At 34.9% G+C, this 20,883-nt stretch overlaps 1 protein-coding gene across 2 annotated transcripts; it reads right to left on the bottom strand.

Annotated features, from left to right (window-relative positions):
* Positions 1 to 709: 709 nt before the first annotated feature.
* LOC109071918 (aromatic-L-amino-acid decarboxylase) lies at positions 710 to 19,687 on the bottom strand. Of its 2 annotated transcripts, none has more exons than XM_042772018.1 (14): positions 19,546 to 19,687; positions 17,059 to 17,267; positions 14,888 to 15,001; positions 14,229 to 14,348; positions 9,370 to 9,504; positions 8,858 to 9,001; positions 7,873 to 7,939; positions 7,658 to 7,752; positions 6,281 to 6,348; positions 5,005 to 5,081; positions 3,760 to 3,779; positions 2,971 to 3,069; positions 1,963 to 2,064; positions 710 to 1,094 (listed from the first exon to the last, which is right to left on the bottom strand). In XM_042772018.1, exons 2-14 carry the CDS (start codon positions 17,257 to 17,259, stop codon positions 870 to 872), a joined length of 1,467 nt encoding a protein of 488 aa, XP_042627952.1. In that variant the 5' UTR covers positions 17,260 to 17,267; positions 19,546 to 19,687; the 3' UTR covers positions 710 to 869. The 2 variants fall into 2 exon arrangements, with proteins under 2 accessions (XP_042627952.1, XP_042627951.1); XM_042772017.1 differs by lacking the exon at positions 19,546 to 19,687 and adding an exon at positions 17,711 to 18,036.
* Between the last annotated feature and the right edge of the window lie 1,196 nt (positions 19,688 to 20,883).

Here is a 20,883-nt window from a genome sequence, read left to right on the forward strand (position 1 = left end):
AATATAAAGTCTAGAACAGGGGTCAGTCCTGGAGGGCCGGAGTTCTGTAGAGTTTAGCTCCAACCCTAATTAAACACACCTGAACCTGCTAATCAAGGTCTTATAGGCATGCTAGAAACTTCCAGAGAGGTGTGTTGAAGTAAGTTGTAGCTAAACTCTGCAGGACACCAAATGCAGGTTATGAACGCTTAATGAATTTACAAACTGAAATCTTGCAATACACTAATATACAATTCACATGCAACACTTTGGGAGAAATGCACTTTATTGTCAATGTTAATACATACACACTACTGTTTAATATCTTCCAGAGTCAAATCTTTTTAACTAGTCGGGCACAACAACTGTCAAAGAATGTTAGTGAGGTATCTCATCACAGCAGCTGTGCTGAATCAAGAACAATGCTTTTAGAAAAAGAAAGAAAAGATGAATTAGGCTATGTCTAGGCTCAATATTTGATTTTGCTTTTTGAAAATACAGCACTAGTGAGCAAAGCTATAGAGCAAAATGTAAAGGACAATGCTCCAGTAAAGCATTCTGCTTTCTTTATACTATTATTCAGAGAAAACATTCTCTGAACATCTCACAAAACATATTTCATTTTCAGTACAGACACATTTTCAAGTGCACAAGTATACAACAGTACATTTTTTGACAAAAAAAAAAAAAAAAAACCGCTCACAGCAGAGGACATGTATGATCAAGCTCACAAAGACACAGACACTCTGCACTCTTAGTGGACACCTTTGTGACAACATGCATACACTCACATACTGACACTGTGACAATAAATAGTAGAAAGAATCGCAGCAGTAGAGTGAAAGTAAGACAGTGTGGATAGCAGACATGGTACAGATCACCCATTTGACTTAACATGTGATGCCCACCACAGTGGTGTGGGGCAGTTCTTGAAGCAGCTCTGATGCCAGGTGGCTGATGTGGCACCAGGCCTCCTGAATATGCCGTGACTCAGTAGTACGGGCACACACGGCAAACCGCAGAACAAACTTGCCTGCCAGTTGGCACGGTACCAGATGGATATTACGTGCATTGTTGATCCTCTTCAATAGAGTTTCATTTAATTCATTGGAGCCCTGCAGGGTTTAACACACAGCTCAGTTAGGATATTTTGTAACTGCTCACTGATCTAAAAAATGTGCTTACAAAGACACTTGACTCAAATACAAGTCAAGTCAAATATATTTAGCATTGCATTAGAATTATTTGGACTGTGTTTAAGTAAATCAACCAGCAAAATATCAATACCCAATACCTAAACTTAACAACTTCCTTACTAACTATTAATAAGCAGCAAGTTAATTGAGGCAAAATTGAGTTTATTGAGGCAAAAATCGTAGTGAGTGGATGTTAATAGCAAGAATTGGGCCTTAATATAAAGTGTGAAAAAAACAAAAAACACTGTACATATTTAAAACAATGCCAAAAACACAACAGAATATCTACAAATTTAAAATAAAAAAATAAATGAAATAAAATAAAATTGTACTTTTTCCTTGAATGCAGATGATTGCATTTTAAGTTTGCATCTTAAATGTAAATGAACATATTAAGTTTATTCTCCTATATATATATATATATATATATATATATAAATAATGTAATGAATTTTATATATAAAAAAAATAAAAAAATATAAAAATAAAAATCAAAATATAAATATAAATCATGAATAAAAAACTATTATCTTAAATTATTTTTATAATTATATTATAAATATTTTATTTTAAGATTATTATTATTATTATTATTACACTTTGCTGTTGCAATTACTTACACAATTTTGTGTAATTTGTGCTGCTCTCTTTGTACATAGTTGGACATTAAAATCAGTCATACTGCAATTTTTCCATAGTTAACAACCTCCCTCAGTCCCTTGGTCAATCTATTACAACCACAGAAAGAGATGGGTTTGTTTCTGTAGCAAGAATGTTTTTCTCTGACCTTGAGTCTAAAGCAGACGAGGCCCAACACAACATCAGCTGAGATCTCGAAGCGTTGATCAGCTCTCACCAAAGACTCAAACTCTTTGGCCAGCCCTACATGCTGAAACAAAATGGACAATGCATTTTAGACATGACATTAGACACCTAATTTGTGTAAAACTGACACAGCAACATTGTATGACTAAATTATCATTCATCATGTAAATAAGTAAATAAATATATAAATAAATAGTGGGTGGATGTATGGATGGGTGGATAGAAGGACATTCTTGTGACATATGAAATATATCCCCAAAACTGTAACCCAACAGATCAGAAACAAAACAAAATTTGTTTGAAATGAATGTCAGCCATAAAACGATCAAAGACAAATAATTAAATAGACTAAAAAAGAGAAAACAGAACTTTCATCTTTGGGTGAAATACTTCTTCATGCATACCAGCAGAGGGCAGCCTGTAGATTAAAATGAGCAACCAGAGCAGAGAATGATCATGTGCTAATCATGTAGAATAAATTGTTCTAAATAGATTAAGTTTTTCAGTAATCATTTTTTTTCAATGCTGATTACTGGAATCAAATCTGACCACACAATTTCCTCATTCTCAGATAGTTATTCCCTATGCTATACTGTCTAGCAGTTGAGAGCTGACCGTTAAACCTGAGTCATTCAGAATTACTGAAAAAATAAGAAGTACAAATGGGGGAAATTATGTTCTTTGATAGATCTTTATTATATTTTACTAATTTTTAACTAACAAGAACATACAAGTTTAAAAGTACAAAAAACTGAGTTTAAAAATACATGTAGGTCCTGTATGTATTTCACAACAAACATAGAGTCTTCAGCAGACCGCATATAGTATATGTCCAGAACAGAACATATAATGAAAATGTCTTAAAGAATAAAAGTGCACTGATTTGCGTCATTCCAAATAGACTGTGGAGCCAAATAAGATGTGACTGGCAAGGCTAACTAGATTGACAGCATGGATTAAAGGCAGTTACCTTGCGGATGTAGGCTTGGAGACCTTTGAGTCCGTACATTCGGAATACAAACCACATCTTGAGAGAGCGGAACCTACGACCCAATGGGATCTGCCAGTGCTGAAGGGAGATGAGATGAGATATGACATATGAACTGTGTTCACACAAATACACTTAAATCACAGACATAAACCGGTGCACATACACCACTGAATATACAGACGTTTGTAATTCTGATAAAAAAGGTTTCTGTCTCCTTCTCTCAACACTTATATTTGACTTAAATACACATTAAAATACTTGTTTCTTCCTATATAATGAACAACTGAGTACACAGAGATAAATAACTATGGATGAAATTATACAGATTATTGGTGTCAAAATTTTCATAGACATTATTCTCAGTCTGTTTTTACTTCAAGACCAAAATTTATATTGTGCAGAAACTTTGCAAGTATACATGTCAACATATTCTATTAACCCTATCCATAACCTAAGTTTATAACCATATATATTTGTATATATCCTAAATATGTATCATAGTTATTCACTGTTGTTAGCGACTCTCTGTCACAGAAAACCTGCAACCTACTTTTTTTTTCAGTCACTGAACATATGTACTAGATAATAACCTGTACTAATCATCTGTACTAGATAAGTTAGATAGGTAATAACATATTATCATAACTTCTTTACAATACATTCAGATAATAACCTAATATAGGTTAACAGATGTCATCAGCTGGCTAAACACATATTATCTTAAACATGCACACATGCACACACACATATTGCAGGCAGTATACTTACTCTATAATCAGTGACAAGTCCTATGAATACAGAAAAAATATATATATTTCAATACTTAGTCATATCACACTAAAAAGCAAGCTCAGATTTAAATAATAGCATGAGACAAGTACACACCACACAAATTATTCTTTACAGATAGCAAGCAATAAAATGTCCAAAAATAACATCGTTCTTTTTTCCACTGGCCAAGCCTGTTGGTAATTTAATCAGGAAGTAGTTCATGATGGAAATGGCTTTAAGGTGTGTATTCATATATGCACGTGTGTGTGTGTGTGTGTGTGTGTGTGTGTGTGTGTGTGTGTGTGTGTGTTGTGTACGGAGATGAGAGACAGGGCTGCTCTTTTGTTTTGCTGTCAGCACAGTTACAATCGTCTGCACAGCTGCATGCTGCCCACAGACACATTACCAGAGGAACTGTCTTTGTTCAGCCATATTTAAATGCTCAACAAGCAACAGTCAGCTCATTGGTGGACATGTTTGAGGAAATGACAGAAATGGGAGGTCAGATTACTGGTACTGCATTAGATATCAAAATATAAAAAAGTGGCATCTGCAAACAAATAATCATAGACTGTTTTTAGACATTTTACAATTACTTGTACCCATAGTATAAAAATGATTTTAGTGAATGTATAAATCCTGCCTAAAATGTGCCCTTTTAGACAACATGTTAACCAGCAGTCAACTGTAACATATTTATGTATGTATGTATGTATGTATGTATGAATTTATTTATCATGTTATTAAAAATAAAAGTCACTTTGTTTAATAATGGAATAATTTTTAAGTGCCTTTGGTGTCCAAATATTTTTTATGGTCAGTGTATTTGATATACATAACTTACAGTATGTATGTGAAATACTGTATTATTGCTAAATAGACACACAAAAGCATATGCATGAAAAAAATACTCTGAAATCTACTTGAGGTCTGTGTAGCGGGTTAGAAAGCTGTTGTTTACCAGCACACAGAGGCTTACTAAACACAGCAGAGCACTAAGGTGAATAATCTGATCGAGCCTTCAATGTGACGTAAAATGGATGTCAGCACAAAACGTCATGTCTCATTAATGAGGATCATGGTCATCCTCTTTACACCTTGTGCTAATGCACTTCAGTCTTTTATTAGTGTTATTATTGTTTATTCCTTGCAATAATGAATGACAGTTTCCAATGCAATGTGTAAGATTGTGTGATCAATTAAAATATGAAGCAAATGCAATGCAAAGTGCCGAGTGGTTACCTGACTCTTGGTGATCATGCTTCAGATAAAGCGGCTCTATTTTAAATGCTCCAATGATGTCTGATCTTTTCTTCACCCTGCACAGAAACGTTTTCCTTCATCACAGTGTAGGAGACAGCAGTCAAACGACAGCATATATCATTATCAAATGTTCAGTAATTAATTGGTATTATTTCCTGACAGAGTAATATATCAGCTCACTAAATGTATGCAAATGCTTTATCTGATTTTTTAAACAAAGTTAGCGCAACATACCAGAATAAGAGACAATGAAAAACAAACTATTATTCACAATGTTTAAAGTTTGTGTGTGTCTGTGTTGACTGTGATTTACCATAATACTAAAATACTATGTGGAATTGAGGTAAGGTACTGTAATAAAAGACTATTATTTCTTGAACTGAGTTGTTTCAGGACAACGCCAGTCAAGTTATATTAAAGAATTTACTAAAAGGCTATTATACATTGAGATGCAATCACATTTTTCTCCACAAATTAACCTTTTTATATATGTAGTGTTTTATGTATTTACAGTACACTTATGGTCATTGATTAAGAAAAGTGCAGTTAGTTCTTAGAAAAGGATTTGCATTGTTTTCAGGTTCAAGGTTAATGTTCAAGTCATTGCCATTCAGTCAAGGCAGGGATTCAAGATTTGAGGACACCACTCAGTTTAATTATTTTCTTTCTAATGTGATGAATTGGCATATACATTACATTTTTCAAATGTGGCTGAAGTGTTGAAATATCTTTGGGGCCACTGTACAGACTAACGTTGAGAAATTGGGGTTGGTGAAGTTTTGTAATAATTGCAACAACTTTTCCTATTTTTATTTTTAAAAAATTCGGCAAAGCTGATTTTTCAGCAGCCATTACTTCAGTCTTCAATGTCACATGACCCTTCAGAAATTATTCTAATATTCTGATTTGGTGCTTAAGAAACATTTATTATTATTATCAATGTTGAAAACAGTTGTGTTATACATCGGATCTATTTAATGCATCTTGGCTGAATGAACAATTTCTTAAAAAAAAAAAAAAAAAAAAAAAGACCAGTGGTGTATATCAAGGTAAACTTGCATACATGCTTGTCTTGTATTTTCTCTCTATATATAACCATGAACATTTTTGTTTGACTGGTGCTGACATAAAGGGCAGCTGGGACTGTTTCCTCTGTTGACTGATATAGCAAACTAATAGCATGTTGGGATACAGTAGATCAGGTCAGAGGATAAATTAAATATGATTTTTACTGATAGAGCCACTAAACACTTACCACATTGCTGAGCAGTCAAAGTTGACCAGGAGCCATTTATGAGGATTGAAATTGAAAGAGTCTGCAAACTAAAAGAGAAGCAAATTTGTATGTGATTTGTTGTGAACTGATGTATCTAACACTTACTATTGAGAAAGGTGACAAAATATGCCACACAATGTACCTGCTATTGGTTAAATAAGTAACATTTCCATTCCATTACCACCAGAGACACTGGTGAGCTTCTATTTTTCTTTATTGTGACCATGGTAACTAAATGCAATACTAATTGTTTGGGATTTTAAGATAATTTCCATCATTTTTAATAGGCCAGAATAGTATCTAGCAACACCAACAGCAGGTGCCAATACAGTTGATAAAGCTAAAGCCCTGTATCTCAAGTGCTTGCTAGATTTGTAAATATTTATAATAAAACTAATATTTACTATCAACTAATTATTAATTATTAACTAACTTATTATTATCTAATAATATACTAGTATTTACATATTCATTCATTCAGTTTTGCAGACTGTTTTATCCCTTCACTCAAAAATCGGTGCTTAAATAAAGATTGTGATTTTGGAATATGAAAATATATTTGGCTTGCTGAAAATAAAGATGAGTCATCTGTCAGCTACCTGTTAGCATGGTCTGATATAAACTACTTTCGACTCTAATACGCAATAGTATATTATGCATCAAACTCGCAATCAACTGCAGCATCTGTCCAATGAGCATTCAAAAAGAGCCACTATCTCAGAGTCTAATATTTTTTGCTCACTCTCCCCCTTCCAATATCCTTTCTATCTCACGCAATAAAGAAGGGAGACACTGCCATGAAAATTAAATAAAAGCAAATATTACCAAATTACTAACTTACAAATACTAAAAACAAAAAAACAAAAAAAAACTAAAAAAAAGTAAAAAAAAAAAAATAACAAAAATAAAAAAATTAAAATTAAAAAAAACATTTTCCATGCAGGGGAGCAGTCTTCGCTATTGTTTGAACTAGTGCTGCTAATAAACATTGATATTTCTTTAGCGAGGGAAAAAAGGAACTTATCTAAAGGTCTTCATATGCCTCAGGAAATTACTTTACCCTTATCACTGTGACTCCCAGCTGGGCTCCACGACAACTCAAAGGACAATCAGGGATCTCTAATATCTCGCCCATTCCACAAGACATCGTTCATGCCAGCTCGCATCATTTGTGACATTTAAATATTTTCAATGGCACACACATGACTCCGTCATCAACACACCACGTAACAGGATCAATAGTTTGAGCCCAGCACAGATTGCTCTTCTGTTATCATCAGTGCCTCTCAGGGCTTCAGGAACACCCAGTATGAAGTGTGCTTAAGAACACACTGTGTGATTTGAATGTTATCTCACCTCTATGCCATTCAGCAGGGGTCTGAACTCTGGACAGATAAATGCACTCCCAGCATACGCAGCATCAATGTGCATCCAGATTTCCACTGCATTACCTGAAACAATGACAATGTTTCTATAAAAAAATATTCAACATACTGTACATACATATATATTTGACTGCAACCACAAATAAGCTACAAAAGAAAATAACAATAAATGGTGATCGGTCTTACATATAGGGCCGAGCTCAGTGATGCAGTCGAATGCACATGATGGAGTAGTTCCCAGTGTTGCACAAAACTAAGAGAAACATCCAGAAAATAAAATAGGTGGATTATTATGTGTTGATTTTATTATTTAATGTACTACTTACACAAATATGTCAATGTAGACATTTATTTATCCGAATCTAGAATGTTCAATGAAAATTTTATTTGACCTATTCATTTTGATCACAAAAAGATTTGTTCCTGCTTGGTTTATCATTACGCTGTGATTCTTCTAACACAGGTCTGCTGGCTGAGCCTGGAGCTAATTTGACTAATGTGATTCAGAAAACAGGCTCTCCAAACAGCATTAACCATCATGCAGACCGCAGAGGGATAGGTTCAGAGAAAGAGCAAAGACAAATGTCCAATCTATTCTCATTTCATGCTCTCTAACAGTCTGAGTGGTTGCTATCTTTCTTCCATGATGTTGACTGATTCTGTAATTTTGCACTTGTTATAGATAGTGGCTGCAAGTTTGATGGTAAGGGTTAATCATTAAGATTCGAGAGCAAATGCTGCAACATTTCCTAGCATGATGTCAGGGTTAAAAATAAATAAATAAAACTACATGATTTCCAGTTGACTGGAATTTTTTGTGTTAAAAAATACTAAACGTGAATTATTGTATTTGAAACTATATAAAATCCCATGTTTGGCCATCAGAATTCCCATATATATTGTTACAAATTCTAAACAAATGAATCTGTAGTCGGTTTGATGAATTAATTGGCTATATTATTATGCATTTCAAATGGGCAAAGCAAAGTAGTGTTTCTTAGAACAATTCTTAAGGTGGTCACACTTTAGTTTGGGTTAATAAGGTAATAAGGAATATGCATGCTGATAAGCAACTAGTTAATAGTGAGAACTGGTCCCTAAACTAAAGTGTTACCCTTAAGACAATAGTTGTGCTGTTTAAGAGAAGCTTGTAGTTATTAGAGATGCATACAAAAAATGGTATGAGTCCTGCAGCTCTGTCCTCTTCTAGAACTTTCTGCAGTGCATCTCCTCGCACAGAAAACTTATTGTCGGTGGGAATTTTCTTCATCTTTACTCCAGCTATTAAACCTGCCCTCTCCACCGATGAGTGCGCCTGAAATATCAACAAAACACTGCCATATTATTTCTGAATGAATGATCTTGCTTCAAAAACATAACCAGTTTTTTTATGGTTCCCTATTAGACACATATATGCTGTAAGCACATTCATAAACAAGTGGCACTTCACCGTTACACTGATACCTCAGACACCCACTGCATGGCTCTTTCACATAGTTTTATATTTCCATTCAATGAGAATTCTTGCTAATCATCCCCACTAACAGATACTCATCCCTACTTACAGATGGACATGATGCCATTGTCATAGTGCCTGCTGAATGGTGCGTATTATCTTGCAGACCATTATTCTAGACTAAATATACCTCTGCAGCAGTCTTTTATCTGGGCTTGTTGTCTTACCTGATCAGATGAGTAGGCAACTAGTTTGGATATAATGTCTGTCTCAGATCGGTCCGGATGGTCAGCCTGGATCAGTTTGATGATTTTGGAACGAGCAGCAAGAAGAGCTATGAGAGTGGCTTCACTGGCAGTGCCCTGTACAAACCAAAACACGTTATATTTATTAATACTTGATACTTTGAACATGTACACCAAATGCTGCTGTTTATGAAAATTCAAAAGCAGCCTATATTGAGCAGGTCTCCCTCATCTTAAAAATCACATTGAGCAAAACAACCCTGATCAATATGCCCTGATGCTGCTGATTGTAAATGCAGCAGTGATGAATTTTCATCAGCTCTCCAGCTCTGTTTTGTATGTTCTCAATGAGTGAATGAGAAGACTTCCACTCGAAACCCCTCAATACAGATCACCTCAGCTCATTGTGAAGCACGAGCTGTCTTTGATTTCCCTTCGTGAGCCTGACAGAGCACACCCACATCCTGATTACTAATGATTCAGTGTACTTTATGAGATAATCTGGAAAACTGTAGCCACACTTGTGTTTCAATTCCAAATTCTTTGATTAAATGCCATATTCACCATATTTAACCCTATCAAGCGTACTGTATCATATTTGACATGCAAATTTCTAAGGCCTCTAAATGATCAACATGATCAAAACTTTGCTAAAACCCCTTTTTTAAACAATCTACTACATGCCTTCTGTAATCTGATTGATATTTAGCAAGTAAAAGGCCTTTTATTATAATCTTTTTAAGTCTAAAAATGTCCTCATTCAGATCGTGGTACATCGCAGTCTTTTTGCTGGGAAATCTTTACAGATTTTTATAAAATAAATATAAGAATAGCTTTTATATTGTTAGTAGTATTTTAAGATGAGTGAACTGAAAATGTACTTATATTATATTACACATTGATAATCTTTTTAGAAAAATTATGTTTAAATGTATCAATTATGATACATCAGGGTTTTGAAGAACTTTGATTTGTATGTCTCAATTGAATTGCATTATATGATTAGTGTGACAGCTGATACTTTTAATGGATTTTATGTAAGTAGACTTCTATACTGTTATCAAGATCTCATTGATTTATATTACAAACACTTAGAATTGTACTCTTTTTGACAGTATACCCTTACCAAAAAAGTAGTATACTTCAAGTTTATTTTATTAAGTATACTTAAGTAAAGTTCAAGTACATTTTTAAGTATACTTTATGTAGCAAGTATACACATATCAGTGTTCTAGTAGTATACTTGTAATTGTACTGTTTCAGTACTCCTTGGGACTAAATTGGCCCACTTTCTAGTATATAACAGTATACTTTTAAGTATACTTTAAGTATAACAGTAGCAAACTTTGAGTACACAACTAGTTTACCTCTATGTTTGTAGTTTGTACTGCAATTATACTAAAAGTGAACTTTATAGGCATACGGATAGTTTACTAATTAAATACTTTGTACACTTTGAAGTATAGTCTCAGTAAACTACTAGTTTAATAGTTTTATACTGCAAGTATACTCATAAGTTTTCTTTAAGTGAACTTTACATCATCCTATTAATTTGTATATATTTTGTTATATGAATATCTGAGCATACAAAACATCCAAAGAAAGAACAGGGTATCTGCTTGTAAACAAAAACATTTTATTCTAGCTTCATGCATTCTTTTTATTAAACACTTTAATGTGGGTAAGTTTCATAAAAAATAAAGAAATAATATTTTGAACAAAAAGCTGAAAAAAGACTATGAATTGGATTCAGAATGATAATCAAAATGTAGATGGAGTCGATCAACACCCCAAAGCTTGACTGTAATTATTACCTCTTCATCACTCGACATTTTATTCCATAACGTTACAGTTTTGATGCTGTTTGATGTCAGATGATCATGTTATATGTGTTTGGAAATGCTGTAAAGAAGATGTGTACTAGCGCCCTCTACCGTATAACAATGAAAACACAAATTCTAGAAGCACAAGTATAGCACAAATATATTAAAGACTTGTTGTAAGTATAAGTCAAGTATACTTAAATGTAATTTTAATTATTTTTCTGAGGAGTACATAAAACCCATTTCTGAGAAGTACGTAAAAAGTCAACTAAAAGCATACAGGTCCTTCTAAAAAAATTAGCATATTGTGAAAAAGTTCATTATTTTCCATAATGTAATGATAAAAATTAAACTTTCATATATTTTAGATTCATTGCACACCAACTGAAATATTTCAGGTCTTTTATTGTTTTAATACTGATGATTTTGGCATACAGCTCATGAAAAACCAAAATTCCAAAATCTCAAAAAATTAGCATATCATGAAAAGGTTCTCTAAACAAGCTATTAACCTAATCATCTGAATCAACTAATTAACTCTAAACACCTGCAAAAGATTCCTGAGGCTTTTAAAAAACTCCCAGCCTGGTTCATTCTCTCAAAACCGCAATCATGGGTAAGACTGCCGACCTGACTGCTGTCCAGAAGGCCATCATTGACACCCTCAAGCGAGAGGGTAAGACACAGAAAGAAATTTCTGAACGAATAGGCTGTTTCCCAGAGTGCTGTATCAAGGCACCTCAGTGGGAAGTCTGTGGGAAGGAAAAAGTGTGGCAAAAAACGCTGCACAATTGAGAAGAGGTGACCGGACCCTGAGGAAGATTGTGGAGAAGGACCGATTCCAGATCTTTGGGGACCTGCGGAAGCAGTGGACTGAGTCTGGAGTAGAAACATCCAGAGCCACCGTGCACAGGCGTGTGCTTTGAAACCAGAAACAGCGGCAGAAGCGCCTGACCTGGGCTACAGAGAAGCAGCAAAGGACTGTTACTCAGTGGTCCAAAGTACTTTTTTCGGATGAAAGCAAATTTTGCATGTCATTCGGAAATCAAGGTGCCAGAGTCTGGAGGAAGACTGGGGAGAAGGAAATGCCAAAATGCCTGAAGTCCAGTGTCAAGTACCCACAGCCAGTGATGGTCTGGGGTGCCATGTCAGCTGCTGGTGTTGGTCCACTGTGTTTTATCAAGGGCAGGGTCAATGCAGCTAGCTATCAGGAGATTTTGGAGCACTTCATGCTTCCATCTGCTGAAAAGCTTTATGGAGATGAAGATTTCGTTTTTCAGCACGACCTGGCACCTGCTCACAGTGCCAAAACCACTGGTAAATGGTTTACTGACCATGGTATTACTGTGCTCAATTGGCCTGCCAACTCTCCTGACCTGAACCCCATAGAGAATCTGTGGGATATTGTGAAGAGAAAGTTGAGAGATGCAAGACCCAACACTCTGGATGAGCTTAAGGCCGCTATCAAAGCATCCTGGGGCCTCCATAACACCTCAGCAGTGCCACAGGCTGATTGCCTCCATGCCACGCCGCATTGAAGCAGTCATTTCTGCAAAAGGATTCCCGACCAAGTATTGAGTGCATAACTGAACATAATTATTTGAAGGTTGACTTTTTTTTGTATTAAAAACACTTTTCTTTTATTGGTCGGATGAAATATGCTAATTTTTTGAGAATTGAATTTTGGGTTTTCATGAGCTGTATGCCAAAATCATCAGAATTTAAAACAATAAAAGACCTGAAATATTTCAGTTGGTGTGCAATGAATCTAAAATATGTGAAAGTTTCATTTTTATCATTACATTATGGAAAATAATGAACTTTTTCACAATATGCTAATTTTTTGAGAAGGACCTGTACTTTCCTATTTTTAGTTTAAAAGAAGTATACTAAAAGCACACTTGAATAAACTTCACCACATTGCATATTTTTGCTCATTTTGGTCCTCTGAATAAGATTGAGATGTTTTTGTCTCCTTCTTCCTCTTTGAGCGTGAACTACACATTCCCCTATGAGCCATAAAAGCATGATGTATCAAACATGATACTCAACAAAAACATGAAAATTTCTACTGCTAAGGTTTACTTACAGATTTTTCTTCTACTTCCTACTGTTCTCCTCCCCTCTCTACTATGCCCTCCTTTGCTGAGAGGCATTGCTTACAAAACCCACAAACTCCCTCATTAGTGCATGCTATCAGTGAAAAAAAAGGCTGTTGCCATAGTGAGCTCTCTGAAAAGCCCAGAGACAAAAACCATTCAGTAGGAGGACACACACACTCCAAAGTGGCCTTAATGACAGAGCATCAAACCGACTGTCATCAGTGGCCTTTCCATACGCTGAGCTTCCTGTATCTCTCTCTAAATGGTCACAGCTGCTCAACTGCTACATCCATAGTGACTAAATGATCGCGGACCGCTCTCAACGCACGTCCTCCTGACTGTCTCCTCTCATGTGTAGCTGATGTCTTAAAAGGCAATTTCAACAGGACATAACAATTTGCAGGGACTAGAGAAGAAATCAATGACAAAGAAATTGTTGTGAGGGACATGTTTTTTATAATTGTTATTGGTCAAAAGAAATTGCCCGTAAACATGGATTAAGGTTGCACGGGTGGCATTAAAGTGGTTTAAAATGTCCACATTTTGACACCGGGCACAAGATCCTGATGGGAATTCGGATAAGCAATTATTTTAAAACCATTTTTGCAGACATTTTACACATGTTATGGACTTCATAATATGAATCAACCTTTGCATAACAACAGATGCTTAAAGGTAATGTGCATTCACATATTTAGACATATCTTGAATTTAAAAATATATACTATATATTTAATATCTTATATTCGCCAAAGACCCACAGCAGTACATGAACACCCTTCATATACCCTTGGTTAAAAAAACATGTAAGTGATACCATATAGACCTTTATAAAAACTTATTAAATATTTTCTTATAAAATATTGATAATTGATAATAATAATAAATAGATAAAATATTTTCTTAATTATCTCACCTGGATGACCCCTCCCCCTCTGCCTTCTGTACCAGCAAGAAAATCTGCTGGTAGCTTCAGCATCTTTCCCAGCCAGTCCAGCATCACTGTCTCCAACTCTGTACAGGCGGGACTTGCTGCCTACAAAAATAAATAAGTTAATAAAATCAATTAATAAATAAATAAAAACCTGCATCAGCCTACAAGATGAGAGCTTCCGATGTCATGAATGGAGGATGGATGGATGGATGGATGGATGGATGGATGGAAAAGCAGATGGATGCAGCATTAACAGACCAACAGGTGGCTAAATGTATGTATGGATGTATGGATGGATGGACAGACAGGTGGTTAAACAGATAAATGCAGAAATGGACAGACAGGTTGCTAAATAAGTGGATGGATGGATGGATGGATGGATGGATGAATGGATGGATGGGCAGACAGACAGACTGGCAGGTGGCTAAATGGATGGATAGATGGTTCAATGGAGGGACAGACAGGTGGCTAACTGAATACGTGGATGGACAGAAAAAAAACTGGATGAATGGATGGGAAAGCAAATGATGGATGGATGGATAGGTGGATGGGTGGATGGATGGATGGATGGGTTTGCTAAAAATGAATGGATGGATGGATAGACAGATATGTGGATGTACAGAGAGAGAAAAAAAACATACCCAAGAGAATCCAATGCAGCCAATGGCCCCACACAGCATATCTGCCAGCAGTGAAGGAAAAGAGTTGGCAGTAGGAAAGTATGCATAGAAGTACGGGCTGTGCCAGTGTGTCACCTGAAACAGTTCAGGAAACATGTAGAAACATTCCTTTAAAATTTATTTAGTGTTCATGAAAACACTTCCAAAAGATATTTTTTAAAACCGTTTGCTACAGTAATATGTTTTCAAGCTAAATAGTAGCCTGAGACTGATCTTTCAGACTTAGTTTGCTTGTTCTGTTGTTGTTCACCTTTGCTCTTTTGAAAAGGGATTATGACTTCAGTAATAGTGACATCAAGGTTTTTCGCTCAGAACGTTAAAGGTTAGATGAAATTATGAAGGCTAGATGAAATTATTCCATGTGTTTAGCGGAGGCGAGAGCTTGAGGCACTGTGTGTCTGTCTCTCTTGCAGGATTTTCCTATTGTGAGTCATTTATTAGCTCAAGCACACTTTTTAATAACTATTAAAACAAGACTTCTGAAAGGGAAAATTGGTCCAATTGGACACAGTGGGAAGGTTTAACACCAGCAACTGAATTAAAGTGTTTGGTTTTTCCTCTGAGCTATGAGATGAACGGGTGGGGGAGGCTTTTCTCTGACCTCTGGTCAGAGTTTAATGATTCATTTCCCCTCATCAGATTCAAGCCCCTCAAAAGGTGGACTTTGAGCTTGTGTAATGAAAGAAAACCTTGAGGTTCTCTTGATGTTGTCACCGACAAGAATTAAATATTTTTTACCTGCAAAAGATAAATCATGCAGATTTGTGAATATTTGCATTGCTGTTACATCATCCTTGATATAGTATATAACCACATCACCTTATCTGTTTACTGCTTAGTAAAGTTTAAATGATGGACATAACGTCATTAAGTGGAATGTACACAGCTTACTATAAGATAAATTATTAATAATGTGTTTTTTTTCTTTTCTTTATATATATATACATATATATATATATAGAGAGAGAGAGAGAGAGAGAGAGAGAGATAGATAGATAGAAACAATAAATTCAAAGGATCAAAGAAAAAGATTAAAAAGACAGATTTAAAAACTCAACTAGTTATTTTTTTTTTTTTTGGGGGTGGGGGGGGGGGGTTGTTTTAAGTTCAATACTTTTGAGTGAGTGAGTGAGTGAGTGAGTGAGTGAGTGAGTGAGTGAGTGTGAGTGTGTGTGTGTGTGTGTGTGTGTGTGTGTGTGTGTGTGTGTGTGTGTGTGTGTGTGTGTGTGTGTGTGTGTGTGTGTGGATTCAATAACCATATTTTTATCCAATAGTTGCTGGATAAACCTGTGAAGGTCACACTTTAGTTTTGGGACCAATTCTCACTATTAACTAATGAATTTTGTCTCAATAAACTCCTAATTTGCTACTTATTTTATAATGTAGTTGGTAAGGTAGTTGTTAATTTTAGGTATCGGGTACAATTAAGGGTTCTTAAATATGCAGAATAAGGCATTAATATAAGCTTTATAAATACTAATAAACAGCCAATATGCTAGTAGCATGCATACTAATAAGCAACTAGTTAATAGGGAGAATTGGTCCCTAAATTAAAAAGTGTTAGTGAACACAAAGCCATACTAACATACTCAGCTATACTGTATAATGAATGCAGATTTTAACTGAAATATTAAAGTTTTTAATGATTACATTACATAAGTTAATATTATTTATTATTTTTGTAAGTTATTCATATTTTTTTTAATGTTGTTAAATAGATTAAAATATAATTAAATGAAAAATAAAAACAGATACATTTTAAATACAGACATTAAATATTTAATATTATTTAATATTTTATTTTTAAAAAAGTATCCTTCTCTAATCAGTGTCAATAAACTGTAGTTGCCTCTGCTATTGGAGCGCTGTCATCACAGATGTTAACATGCACAATAAGTTGCACATATTTTCTGCTGTAGAAATGGTGGAAATGATTAATAGCTTATTAGCAACACTTACAAATATACTGTATAAATTGACATAAAGCTAGAAGAAAGAGAAACATCCTATTAAAATATGAAAGAAAAAGAAATACAGTATTACCAGTCAAGACATTAAAAATCTTTTCACACAAGAACCATAGTATGTAAAAACTGTACAGGAACTGTCATAGCTGGTCAGCACTGACTCACCCCTGGCATGATGACCCTCTCTATGTCTTTGACCACATCCTCATAGCTCTCCGCCTCCTCCGGGGCCTCCTCAGGAATCAGCGACCTGAGATATCCAGGTTCCACATCAGGGTAAACCTGCCTCTTCTCAATGTTCTCTAAATAATCGGCCACATAGTCCACCATCTCCTTCCCACGTCTCCGGAACTCTGCAGCATCCATGTTTTTGACTAAAAGGAGTAGAATCTCTCAGTGTGGAGAATAAAAGACAAACTTACTGTATGTGGGTTTCTCTCTGTTTGCATGGTCAACATGACTCTCGGTATCTTAACAGGAAAACCACAGCCAGAGCCCACATGTTAAAGACATGAAATGTAATTATAGCAAATACTAAACTACACATTAGTTTCAAAGATTATTTTTGCCCCCCCCCCTTTTTATTGTAAGAGTTCCCACAGCATAAATAATAATAATAACACAGCATAGAAGTATTATTTTAGTATTATTTTAAATACTATTGTAGCTTTATTAATATTTTGAATTTGCTTTTGTCATGGAAATTTTCAATGCTAATCTGACTTCACTCAAACAACAATTATATTAACAATTGTTAATATAATAACTACAGACTACAGTATATCAGACTAATTCTCTGAATTCCTTGAATACTTACATGTACAATATAATCCAATACTTCCCTAAGGTATGGTGACAGCGTCCAGTCAAGAAGCTACTATCACTACCTCAATCACGCATGAGCACACAGATCTTTAGCATCTATACACTCTCACTGTACGCTGTTTGCCAGAGGACGGCTCTATAGTCATCCAACACTATGCGGTGGTCTTTTGAGCATAGAATATTTAGTACTTCTGTTCTTCAGCTGCACAGCATGTATCTGACACCACTCCCAAGTTGCTCTTTGCAGGAATGAAAGTTTTATTCACGGCCGGGAGCCCACTGGTCACAAAAACCAAGAGAGACTCTTTGAACAGAAGGATGCGTGAACATTTATACATTGTAGTTGATTAAAAATCGATGTCACTCAAGTCTTCTTCGCTGTAATTGGTTATGCTGATCTGGTCATTGGTTTGTCATGTTGCTGTTAGTTCTACTGTTTTAAGCACTTTTTGGATAAGTATAGATTATTTAATCATAGGAACACAATCTTTGATCTGAGCAGTCTTAGTCTGCACTTTTCTGAACATTCTATGTTGAACAAACCCTTTTGACCTCTTCTGAGGCCATTACATAAAATATTTCCATCACACTTTTTATATTTGAAATTTAGTTTATTGTTTATTTATTTTTTATTCAGCTTTAATTCAGTAAAAAAAAAAAAAAATGTTTCAATAGTTTTAGTTCATGATAATAACCCTGCAGCATATTTTGTAATAACAAATGCACCTCAAACGGAGTGCACAAATTCATTCAAAAACAGGTCCAAAAATTGTGTTACAACATAATCAGTCATCATCCATGTCATCTCACATGAGTCGCAACATTCTGCTGATAAGAACATCACAGGTTGCCAAATACATATTATAAAAAGTGAAAAATGATAATTTATCATTGACGTTAACTTTTCCAACAGATAGTGTTAACAGCATACTAGCTAATTCACACTCATTTTAATAATCCATTACACTGATTGTCCTCAAACAGGACACATGCAAATGTAATATAAAGACACTAATCAAATCATTGTTCTAAACGAGCTCTGTCAGCAGGGTTGGTAACAGTGCCTACTACTAATTATTTGTATGCCTGTTATCTCTTCACACTAATCCACATAATACAAATGGATTGAGATGTGTCTGTGTGTGTCTGTGTGTGTGTGTGTGTGTGTGTGTGTGTGTGTGTGTGATGACTCATCCAGAAGGTGACTGGTCTTTTTGATTACGTACCAGTAAGTACTATTAAAGTTGTTAATTTTTTACACATGCACACAAACAAGCAAACATATGTTAAGTATAAGAGGACAAAGCACAAACATATCAATTTTTAATATAGGAATATGATAGGAATACTCCTCAATACAGACAAGCAAATGCAAAGAAGCATTTAATGAATCAATTATTGTCCTAATTTTCCTAAAAGAATTTTAACATCTTAAATGATTATTATCAGTCTGATTTTGATTTGTAAAGTCTTGTCAACAGAATTAAAGTTGAAGGTTGTCAAGTTCAGATATCTTTATGACATGGCATGCTGTTCTGAAGCAGGTGCTGTAAAATTAGAGTACCTAAAGTCTGTTGACATTTTGCTAATCACATTTTAACTGACATGGTGACTTTTTTTTTTTTGAACTCTGTATACTAGAGTGAAACAAAATATAGCAAAATAGTTAAAGACAATCCACCTCAGCAGTTATATGTAATCCACCTGACAAAATCCCATAATAATCCTGTATTTGGACCTTGCACCTGGACTGTATTCTAACCGCTCAACAAGTGCTTAAAATATCTCTCTCTCTTTTTTTCCTCTAATAGCTTTCATTGTACTTACAGTGTTAGGCAAAAAAGAAGAGTCCTCCCTCTCGTTGGTCCTTACACGCTTTCTGTTTGTTTCAAACACACATATATACACACACACATACACACACAGAGCAAAGCAGAGTGATGCTGAACAGCAGGGAAGCCTGGGGGTTTATCAGCCCTGCCACTGTTCAGACAGCCAATCAGAATGAGGCTTTCATTCAGAGCAACACACACAAGCAGGGCAAGAGGAGCTGATTCATAAGGAGTTAATGAGAACCTGTTCACTTTCCACAAACATTAGTACAATTACAGACACACACACACACACACATACACAAACACACACACACACACACACACACACACACACACACATACACAAATTATCACTCTGAATAATGATAAAAAAAAAAATCAATAATAGCATATACCAACTGAAAAAAAAAAAATGTTTTACACATGAAATGTATGAACTACACAGATTATCTTTAGTTGTCTCCTATCCTGTGTCTTAGCCGTCAATATTTTTATTGAACCGTTATTCTGCAGTTATTAGGGCATCTGAAGTACCTCAGTTTACAGCTATTTAATTTAAATGACTCAACAGTATACCAATAATATATTGTATTATGGAATAAATGTGTTTTCTTGTAAAGTAAGTCATTAGATCACAGGCTTCCCTCTCACATCTTGAGTGAATTAGCTCTGAACCCAAAGAACAAAAACAGACTATTTGAGTGAAAACCTATCCACAAAAGCCACATATTGAATACATCCATCAGGACTAGCCTTGCACTAAACAATGTATGTTGTCAATAAAACCATTATACAAAAATAAAACCTTTAGCGATGAAACAGATCCCATCAATTCTCAAACTGAGAAAATTATTTCAAATAATAAAAGTAATTATTCTCTTATAGCGGAGCATAAACATAATATATGAAGTCATGAATGGGTTAAAGCCCCTCCCTTAAGAAAAAATGTGACTGGTTTCTAATTCTCAAGTGTTTGGTAATAATAATAATAATAATAAAAAAAATGTAAATAGGCCTATTTCGGTATTACAGTTCAAAGTAAAACATTATTCTTAAAATCAGTCTTCCGCTGATACTGTAAATTCACACAGCTAGCTTTTATAACTTGCTGGGGGCTCAACACTGGCTGACTGTAATTACTGAGCATCTATAAAATTCACAGTCTCTGACAATCACAGTGCATGTCACTTTAAAAGTAAAATTGCATGTTATCTTAAAAGAGCTGCTCTTAAATAGCTGAACCAATTTCAATTCATCTTTGAAGTACATTTTGGTTACCTGACAAAACAATTTACAGTGCGAAGTTAGTCTTGTCACATTGACAGACATT

The sequence above is a fragment of the Cyprinus carpio genome, chromosome A16, assembly GCF_018340385.1.
Source record: "Cyprinus carpio isolate SPL01 chromosome A16, ASM1834038v1, whole genome shotgun sequence".
NCBI lineage: Eukaryota > Metazoa > Chordata > Actinopteri > Cypriniformes > Cyprinidae > Cyprinus > Cyprinus carpio.

What these genes read in the sequence shown, in the direction of transcription:
- LOC109071918 (XM_042772018.1), bottom strand. Translation starts at nt 17,259, where the DNA reads ATGGATGCTGCAGAGTTCCGGAGACGTGGGAAGGAGATGGTGGACTAT. An exon ending in CAGGACTCATACCATTTTTT is followed by an intron (nt 7,940 to 8,857) that starts GTATGCATCTCT and finishes TGTTTCTCTTAG; the next exon opens with TTTTGTGCAACACTGGGAAC. An exon ending in GACTTGTCACTGATTATAGA is followed by an intron (nt 3,070 to 3,759) that starts GTAAGTATACTG and finishes ATCTCCCTTCAG; the next exon opens with CACTGGCAGATCCCATTGGG.